Source organism: Galeopterus variegatus, unplaced genomic scaffold (assembly GCF_000696425.1).
Source record: "Galeopterus variegatus unplaced genomic scaffold, G_variegatus-3.0.2 Scaffold409, whole genome shotgun sequence".
In the NCBI taxonomy this organism is placed as follows: domain Eukaryota; kingdom Metazoa; phylum Chordata; class Mammalia; order Dermoptera; family Cynocephalidae; genus Galeopterus; species Galeopterus variegatus.
Window position 1 is genome coordinate 90,503 of NW_007726520.1, and position 9,166 is coordinate 99,668.

Consider the following 9,166-nt stretch of genomic DNA (forward strand, 5'->3'; position numbering starts at 1 on the left):
GGTCCTGCCTGGGAGCTAGCCGAGGCCATGTCATGTGGGTGCTCATCTACTGTTACTGAGGGCCTACTATGAGCCAGATACCATCTGGGAGCTCTATTTCTCATTTATTCCTCCCTCATCATCACTGATTCAGTTGAGAAACTGCTGACAAAACTACAGCAAGGGGCAGAACAGGATTCAGACTTAGGTTGGCTCGAGCTTTTACCAAATATATCTCGTCTTCCTCGTTTTCATGCCACGTCTTCTTCATCTTCCCCATCCTCTCTCTGTGTGGTTTCCTTCCTCTTATCTGTCCGCAGCACCCAGCAGGTGTGGCCTGGGTGCAACTAGCCGTCACTCTGAAGAGGTTACTGTGATTTCGCCCCTTGAGGATCTGTTCACAACTCAGAGGGACTGTGGAACTCACATGGCTTTTGGCCTGAGCCCCCGTTACAGAGAGAAAGAAGGCTTTTGCCAAGGACTCCAAGGGGAGTGCACTTAACTCTGGTTGGGACTCAAGGCACCCGGCCCTCCCCGAGACATTGTGTGAGCCGGGCTGGGCTTCCAGACACAGCCCCTACCGCCCCACCCCAGCCAGGGTGGTGCTTGTGTGGGAAGGACTTTAAATCCAGCTGCCAGACCCCAGGATGGGAGAGGCAGGGAGGGCTGGCCACCATGCACAGCTCCTGCAGTCTCCTGGCTCTGCTGCCGCTGCCACTGCTACTGCTGGTGGCCACCACAAGCCCCGCTGGAGCCCTGAAGGATCATGAAAAACGTGAGATGGTGGAGCTGCACAACCTCTACCGTGCCCAGGTGTCCCCACCAGCCTCGAACATGCTGCAAATGGTGAGTGTGGCTGGGGCACTCACCTGGTGGGATGGAAGGGGTGCTGGGCAGGGCCCCCACTGGTCCCTCCTCCCCGCTCCCTGAAGCTATCTCAGAGACTCTCTGATCAGTGACAGAGTCCCCGACATTAATAACTCACAGGTCCCCATAAGCAGCCCCATTATACAGATAAGGAAACCAAGGCTTAGAGGGACTTGCTCAGGGTCATACAGCCAAGCCTGGAAGCCGTGGCTTTTCACTCCAATGACCCCTTGCCAGCACTTCCTAAAAGGAACATGGCCCTGGGAGGGGGAGCACAGGAAGCTCTTTATACCTTTGTGAAAACAGTCTTTCAGATGCCCTCCGAGGAGAAGAGGAGAGGAGGCAGGGCAGCGGGGTGGGTCCGGCTCCTGGGGCACTGGGAGGGGGAGCACAGGAAGCTCTTTATACCTTTGTGAAAACAGTCTTTCAGATGCCCTCGAAGGAGAAGAGGAGAGGAGGCAGGGCAGCGGGGTGGGTCCGGCTCCTGGGGCGGGAGGGGCACTGAGGAGGGGTTGAGAGCATGAACCAGAAGCAGAGAGGGCTGTGGATCTCACAGCTCAGTTCTGTCTCCATCACCTACAAGACCTGTGATTTGGGGCACATCGTGTAACCCTTCTGGGCCTCCCTTTCTCATCTGTAAAATGGAGTCATAATTAGACTTTCATACATATCGACATGGATTGAATCTCACAGATACATTGAATGGGAAGAAAATGAAATCTCAAAAAAATGTACACAGTAGGGTATATTTATGTGGAGTTTGAAAACATGTAAAAAATACTATTTATATATTGGTGAAAGATGCAGATGTAGTAAACATACACGTATGTGCGTACAGACAACAGAGCCAGGTTCAGGGTGGTGGGTCCTCTATCGGGCAGAAAGAGCTATTTGATGGCAGGGTTAGGGGCAAGATGTCTATGCTCAGGATTAAAGGAGATAAAGTGAGAAATTCACTCCCCTCCTGCCCTCCCTGAGGGCTGGGCTAGCCCATCCCCACCAGCCACCCTCAGGTGGCCTGGAAGGTTGGCGGTCAGTGTCCAGTGACCCCCATAGTTGCAACTGGGAAACATGGCAGCAAGCCTGGGTCCCTGAGACCTCAGCTCTAACTTTGGCCCTGTCCAATCTGGCTAAGTGACCCTTTCCTTTCAAAGGCCTCTGTTTCCTGCTGGAAATATGGAGCCTGGCAAATCCCTGCCTTGAGGGTCAGACAGGATGACATGTTAGAAAGATTTAGGAAGGGCTCTATACATACACAGAGAACCTCCACTGGCAACCAGGAACATAGACAACAAATCAGGAGCCTGGATGCAGCTCTGCCAACAGCTCCCTGATGGAGGCCTGGCACTCATTGTTGGGCCTCAGTCTCCCCATTTGTAGATCAGAATGGAAACTACAGCTGTGCTCTGCAGGGGGGACTGCTTTCAGCAGGTCCCTGTTTCAGTCATCAATAGTTAACAGGTATCTGTTGAGCACCTACTATGTGCCAGCAGTGCCAGACACTGGAGATACATCACTGCCCTACCCCGAAGGAGTTTACAATCTAGCCTGGAGCCTTGCAGGTCATCCCAGACACTGATCCTGGTCCCCAACACCCTGCCCCTTTCCCATTCCTAATCTCCCATTATTGCCTGAGTTGAGAGACCCTCAGGGGCCAGTGATTTGGGACAAAAAATGCCCAGAGAGGGAAAGGGACTTGCTGGAGGTCATAGCAGTGGGTCTATCCCAGCCCAGTGCTCCCATCCCCACTCCAGGCAGCTGCTCCTGAGAGCATGGAGTGGGTGTGGCCACCCAGCCCCCTCCCCTCAGGGTCACCCAAGCTCTCAGCTCTTTATGGACAGTCTGGCTCCCACAGCTGGCTGGGCCCCCAGAGGGTGGAGCAAGAGTTGCTGCCAGGCCATCCATTTCCAGGAGAGGCCAAGGACAAAGCTTAATGGGATCCAGGCCTCCCTCCTCAGTCTTTTGGGTCAGAAGCTTTGTTAATTCCTCTTTCCATCCACACTCAGCCTTTCCTCCCAGCCAGGGACACAGAACCTCAGAGGCCCCCTAACCTAAATGCTCATTCCCACCAACTCACCTGAGGTCCCTACTGAAGAACATTGATTGCCCTTGGGATCTGACAGCTATTGAGTTATCACATTAAATGTTACACAGAGGCACTTTTCTTGGGGAAAATGGCTGTCAGCTGACAAGAATTGAGAGCACTAGGAGTAGCACTTGGGAGGGAAGCCTGGAGAGGGTAAAGGCGTGGAGGCTGGGCTGTCCCAAGGGAAGAGGACAGTGCTATCCCTCCAAGTCAGATTTATAGGAAATGGTTTGCATAAACAACCTGGCCTTTCAACATCTCCCTGGACATCTTGTGGTCTTCAGAGCAGTTCAAGCAGCCCTGAGAGGTAGGCAGAGGCATTGCTACCCACATTTTACATAGAAGGGTAATAACAACACTGTCACGAAACGTGGCATTCAATCTTCTCAACGTCCTATGAGAGTTCAGAAAGGCTAGGGAAACTCTCCCAAATCACACAGCTGGTGAATGGCCTCAAGTTTGGCTAACTGCAAGGATTGGGGTAGCACCCTCCCACCTCCCCACACAAGCCCACCTGCAAGCAGAGACCTGTTCCAGGTCATGGCCAAGAGTCACCCCGCTAAAGAGGGGGGACGTAGGGCGGAGAGTCTCCGGCATCCAGGGGCCACCAGGACACCCTCAACTTTCTGCTCTGATCCGGCCTGCACTGGGCCCGAAGCATCCTCTCCTCCCTCTGCCACCTGCCCTGCAGAGATGGGACGAGGAGCTGGCAGCCTTCGCCAAGGCCTACGCGCAGCAGTGCGTGTGGGGCCACAACAAGCATCGCGGGCGGCGCGGCGAGAACCTGTTCGCTAACCAGGACGAGGCCGAGGCCGTGGACGTGCCGCTGGCCATGGAGCAGTGGCACCGCGAGCGGGAACACTACAACCTCAGCGCCGGCACCTGCGACCCAGGCCAGATGTGCGGCCACTACACGCAGGTGCGAGGTCGGGCGGGCCTGAAGGTGTTGGGTGCGGTCACGTGTGCGGTGGGCGGGGCCGGGGCGGGGGAGTCCTTCACCAGGTCTCCCTTCACCGCTGGGGAGTCCCTGGGGTGCTCTCTCTCCTCTTTTATAAAGGACCTTAGATCCTTTATAAAACTCGTCTTTCCGCAGCAGTTAATGTGTTGTCTAGGCCTCTGACGAAGTCTGCACCTGGGGTGCTCTCTCTCCTCTTTTATAAAGGACCTTAGATCCTTTATAAAACTCGTCTTTCTGCAGCAGTTAATGTGTTGTCTAGGCCTCTGACGAAGTCTGCGTCTGTAAAATCTTGAAAACCTAGGTCGCCCTCTCGGCCACCTGATACTGAAGACACATAAGTTAGGTGTCACAGAGCTATTTTCATGGACTGTGGTTACTGTCCTAGGCAATAGTGTACCCGGCTCTAAGCAGTCCTGCCCCTAGCTCTTTGCCCCAGGAACAAATGCCCCCTAACTTCTGTCTCTTCACTGTCGCTCTTTTGTCATTTATCATGGTGTCTAATTTGCTGCTTCTAATCTGCCAGGGACCGATAAAGCAAATAGACGCTTTTGTTTGATTTTTCTGTTGCTTTTGAAAACTATGTGTAAAATAAGAGCAAGTTGTTACTGAAGGAAGATTTCAGGGAGCCTTCTGACAGCATTTCCTGCTTTTCACAGTCACATTTTACTTATGTTTGCGTTCTTACTGCATTTTGAAAGTTTGGGCTTGCAGATAAGATGTGTGTGTAGGGGAATCAGCATCAGTGTTACTGAATTCTTTTTTCTCCTCTCAATGCTTATTTGTGTTACAAACAATAACGTGACAATTTTTAAAAAGCCAACCATCTTCCCACCCACGTCCACCAATTCCATTTTTCAGTGCCTCTTTTGCTTGGTATTTTTAGTCTTAATCTTTAGGGAAGGAAATCCTAACAGCACCCACCCAGGTCAGGAAGTTGTGAGGGCCCAGCACCCTCCTTTCCCACTTTCCTCTGGACCCTGCCACCCTCATCTGCCCCATACACACACATGCTCCTGCAGCGATTGTTGTCAGTGCCCAGCAGAAGTGTGTCTGCCCAGCTCCACCCCAGCTTTCTCTGGGGCTGAGGGCACATGCACTCTGGGGTTATTTCTGCCTGGGAGATGCCTAGCAATAATATGTGAGGGGCTTCAGCTGATTTAAGCAGAGACTCCTGGGTAGATGGGACCTAGAAATAGCAAGAGAAGGCTGCTATTCTCACCCCATAGCAGGGCACAAAGGTTGTTTGATTTTTTTTTTTTTTTGTAACATAGTTTGATTGTACATATCTGTGGGTATGGAGTTGAATATCAGTGCCTGTGTGCAATATGTGATGCTCAAATCAGGATAATTAGTATATTCGGCATTATACAATGCAATCGTTTTTCATGGCCCTTTACCAATTCCGCCTTACCCTCCCTCCCCCTTCCCCTTTCTGGTTGTTTGATTTTTTAAGTTTTAGACTTAGGTCAGAACTCATTCTAGCAGCTAGGTAGACCCACACCTAGAAACAGGCAGAGCAGGTCCCTGTTTACTTGTGATCTGGGGGAAGTTCCGCTTCCAGAATGGCTCCTTTTGTTCCTTGGACTTCCCTGGTTGCTGATGTTTAAGATTCTACCATTTGGGGTTCATTCCTTTGGATACACCAATTTTTTAACATTCAAGGGCCTCTAGGAAAAGCCCACCAGAAAAATTCAGGAGGGTATATCAGAGTCCTGGAACTGAGGAAAGATATTGAGAGGAAAAGAGGCCTGGTGAAGTGGTGTGAGTTTTGGCAGGGGAGGGTAGACTGTTCCGGACAAACTACCCCCAACTCTGCACCCCCCCCACCTTCAGAGTTTTGTCCTGAAGTTGCATGTCTTCAGGGACTTGGATCTCACAGGCTATAGCGTGTCTCCTCTCCTCACCCACAGAAGGCTGAGGTAGAGGGACACCAGGGAGGGGCCATGCTACTCAGTATGGGGCTCACCTGCTGGGTTTGCCCTCCTTCAGGTGGTCTGGGCCAAGACAGAGAGGATTGGCTGTGGTTCCCACTTCTGTGAGAAGCTCCACGGCGTTGAGGAGACCAACATCCAGTTACTGGTGTGCAACTATGAGCCCCCGTAAGTGCTGGGGGAGCCCTGAGAATGGGGTAAGAGTGGGAGTGGGCAGAGCCAAGGGGAGGACTGAGTTGGGCACAGCCTACGGAAGTGTGTGGGGAGGTGTCGATCTGGGGGTCTATACCCTGCAGGGATCTGTGAGGGCACCAGTGGGGGTCTGCTATCACTGGCCAGAGAGGTCCACCCAGCAAGTTAGCGGCGGGCAGGCAGCCGACCTAGGGGCACTTCCAGACGAGGCGTGTGTATGGGGTGGGGACAGGTGTTGGAAGGGACCCATCCCTCCCTCCCAGCACTCTTCCCACCCCTGTAGGGGGAACGTGAAGGGGCAGAGGCCCTACCAGGAGGGGACTCCGTGCTCCCAATGTCCCTCCGACTACCTCTGCGAGAGCTCGCTCTGTGGTGAGTCTGGGGATGGGGGAGTAGCGTGCCGACACGGTGGTCTAGAATCTTCCCGGGTTCCCTGTGGGTGGCCAGGGGAGGGGCCGGGCGGTGCGACCACTAGGGGCCCTCGGCGGCTCGCTTTGCCTCCCTGCTCAGCCACTTTGGCGTCTGACATTCCAAGTGACGGAATTTCAGCCCTTCGAACGGAGGGTGGAGGAGAGTCCGGCGGCTCCCAAGGCCCGCGCTAGGCGGGCGGAGCCAGAGCGGGGACGCGGTCTGAGGACGCGAGCGGGCGGGCCTGCGTGCGGGGGGCGTGTGACCAGCGGGAGTCCGGGTGGCGACGTCCCCTGAGAAGCGGAAGTGCGAGTGCGGAGAAACTCGGACAAGGAGGTGGATGGAGGAGCAGTTGTGTCAGTTACAAGAAGTGACATTTATTAACGGTGAGGGGCACGTCCGCTGGAGAGGTGTGTGCACGTGTGTGTGTGCGCCGTGGGGGGACGTTTGGTCGTCTCGCCTCGGCTGTGGTGGGTACAGGACGTGGGGTCCCGCCGGCAGCACTAATGCCGGTTCTTGTCTGTCTTATCAGAACCCGTCGGAGGCCCGGAAGAGCCTCAGGATCTGCCCGACCCAGTAACTGAGGCCCCGTCCTCCCTGGCAACTGAAGCGTCAGGCCGCAGGAAAACGGGTACTCCCTCTTCCCTAGCAACGGAGATGCCGTCTCTCTTGATAACAGAGCTCTCAGGCTCCCTGGCAAACAAGGCTCCGCCAGCTGTAGAAACTGAGGCCCCCCCTTCCTTAGAGAGGAAAGACCTCCCCTCCATGGCAACAGAGGCTCCACCTTCCTTAACAGCTGAGGTCCCTTCCATTTTGGCAACTCACAGCCTGCTCTCCTCCGATGAGGAGCCATTTACCTTCCCCAAATCGACCCATATTCCTATCCCAAAATCGACTGACAAAGTGGCCAGCAAAACAAGAGCGCCCTCCATGAGCCCAGAGAGATCTCTGCACCCCGAGATGTCCCTGACAAGGGCCGGGGAGCCCCTACTTCATGCTCAGGAGGAGGCTGAGGCTGAGGCTGAAGCCGAGTTGCCTCCTTCCGGTGAGGTCCTGGCCTCAGTTTTTCCAGCCCAGGACAAGCCAGGTGAGCTGCAGGCTACACTGGACCACATGGGGCACACCTCCTCCAAGTCCCTGCCCAATTTCCCCAATACCTCTGCCACCGCTAATGCCATGGGTGGGCGTACCCTGGCCCTGCAGTCCTCCTTGCCAGGTAAGGCCTGTAGCATCTGTCCTACCTTCCTTCCTGGTTCCAGAATGTCAGCACCTGCCCGCAGCATAGGTGGTATGGGCACGGTGGGGCATGCACGCTCTGAGTAGAAGCTTTCTCCCTGGCTGCTGCCCACCCCCTCCCCCTCCTTGCATGGTGGGGTAGGTGGGAAGTCAGGCATAGCTGTCTCCAGGCTGAGGCAAAGCCTCTCCCTTCTCACAGGTGCAGAGGGCCCTGAGAAGCCTGGCATCAAGCCGGAGCTGATCTCGGGCACTGGTCAGGTGTGGGGTCCTCTCCTGGGACTACTACTACTGCCTGCCCTGGTGTTGGCTGGAATCTTCTGAAGGAGACGCCCCTCAAAGGCAAGGCCTGGTGAGGGAACCCTGGCCTTATGCCCTCTCTGGATTGTCTTCTTCCAACTGAGAAGCCACAGCTTCCAGGGCAGGTCCTGCTCTGTGGCCCAGCAGCCCCCCTTCACTCCAGCTTCTGGCCAGATTCCAGGCCAGCATTCTTGTCCTCTCAGGAGGCTTCTACAGGGCTAACCCCTGGTACTACCCCAGGAGTGCCTCTGCATCTAGGGAGGCCCACCCCTCAGCCAGCTGCAGACTGTTCTGAGCATTATTCCTGTGGCCACATGTGCCCATTCTCAAGTTGTCCTGTGGCTATGGGTCTGCTGTCTCAGGGGCCAAGGATCTCGGGCTCCATAGGAACCCTTTTGCCCCTCCCAGTCCCCTGGCCTCTTCCTTAAGTCATCTGAGTCCAGGGCTTTCCCCAGAAGTACCTCCTGCCTTCCCAGGGTGAAGAGGTCAGCTGTCCTCCTGCCATCTTCCCCACCCTGTCCCCAGTCCCCAAACAAGATGCTTTCTGGCTGAAGGCCCACTGGAAGGGAAAGGTGGCAGGGCATGTGCCTCATCCACAGCACCTCAGAGGCACAAGGCCTGGCTGGCTGCAAGCCCAGGGGGCCGCCCGATGACTGCGCACTGGGCCCAGACCCTTCCCTTCCCTTCCACCTGAGTCCTGAGGGTGGGGCTGGGGATTCTGGGGAGCTCCCTGCCTGCCTGGCCTGGTGCTGTCTGCCTGCAGGCTCTCCCTGAGTGCCTGTGCAGCTGGGGAGGGGATTGTAAGGACAGATGAAGGGCAAGCCCCATCCAAGTGGGTTCTAAGCGTGGGGAGGCAGGGACCTGGGAAGGGAAGCAACCCCTGATGCCTGAATAAAAGCCTGTCTGAGAGAACCTAGAGTCTCAGTGCCTGTGAGGGGCAGGAGGCGAGGGAGGGCTATCAGGGAGGCCCTGCAGAAGCCCCTGTCTCCTCGCCAGCCTGTGGCAACAGTTCCTTCTCTTTCACACCCCTCTCCCCCAAATGTCCCATTTAGTATCTCCTCTTCAGGGAACGCTTCTTTTCTTCCTATAACTTCTACCCCACGCAGATCACAGGTAGCTGACAGGAAGGGGAAAGAGCCAAGGAAAGGCCAAGGGGACTGAGCTGATTCTCCCAGCTCCAAGAGTCACCAGTGGGGACTAGGTGAGTTCAGG

General features: G+C 55.3%; 1 protein-coding gene across 2 annotated transcripts; it reads left to right on the forward strand.

The window, feature by feature from the left end:
- Nucleotides 1-315: 315 nt before the first annotated feature.
- PI16 (peptidase inhibitor 16) lies at nt 316-8,866 on the forward strand. Of its 2 annotated transcripts, none has more exons than XM_008568423.1 (6): nt 316-825; nt 3,624-3,851; nt 5,880-5,989; nt 6,297-6,385; nt 6,954-7,637; nt 7,857-8,866. In XM_008568423.1, the coding sequence occupies exons 1-6, from the start codon at nt 655-657 to the stop codon at nt 7,976-7,978; spliced, it is 1,404 nt and encodes a 467-aa protein (XP_008566645.1). In that variant the 5' UTR covers nt 316-654; the 3' UTR covers nt 7,979-8,866. The 2 variants fall into 2 exon arrangements, with proteins under 2 accessions (XP_008566645.1, XP_008566646.1); XM_008568424.1 differs by having other exon boundaries at nt 638-825; nt 6,954-7,508.
- Nucleotides 8,867-9,166: the final 300 nt, after the last annotated feature.

Bases quoted from the DNA above. Each gene is read 5' to 3' on its own strand.
- PI16 (XM_008568423.1), top strand. From the start codon at position 655: ATGCACAGCTCCTGCAGTCTCCTGGCTCTGCTGCCGCTGCCACTGCTA. The intron at 3,852-5,879 runs GTGCGAGGTCGG...GCCCTCCTTCAG, and splicing joins TGTGCGGCCACTACACGCAG to GTGGTCTGGGCCAAGACAGA. The intron at 7,638-7,856 runs GTAAGGCCTGTA...CCCTTCTCACAG, and splicing joins CCTGCAGTCCTCCTTGCCAG to GTGCAGAGGGCCCTGAGAAG.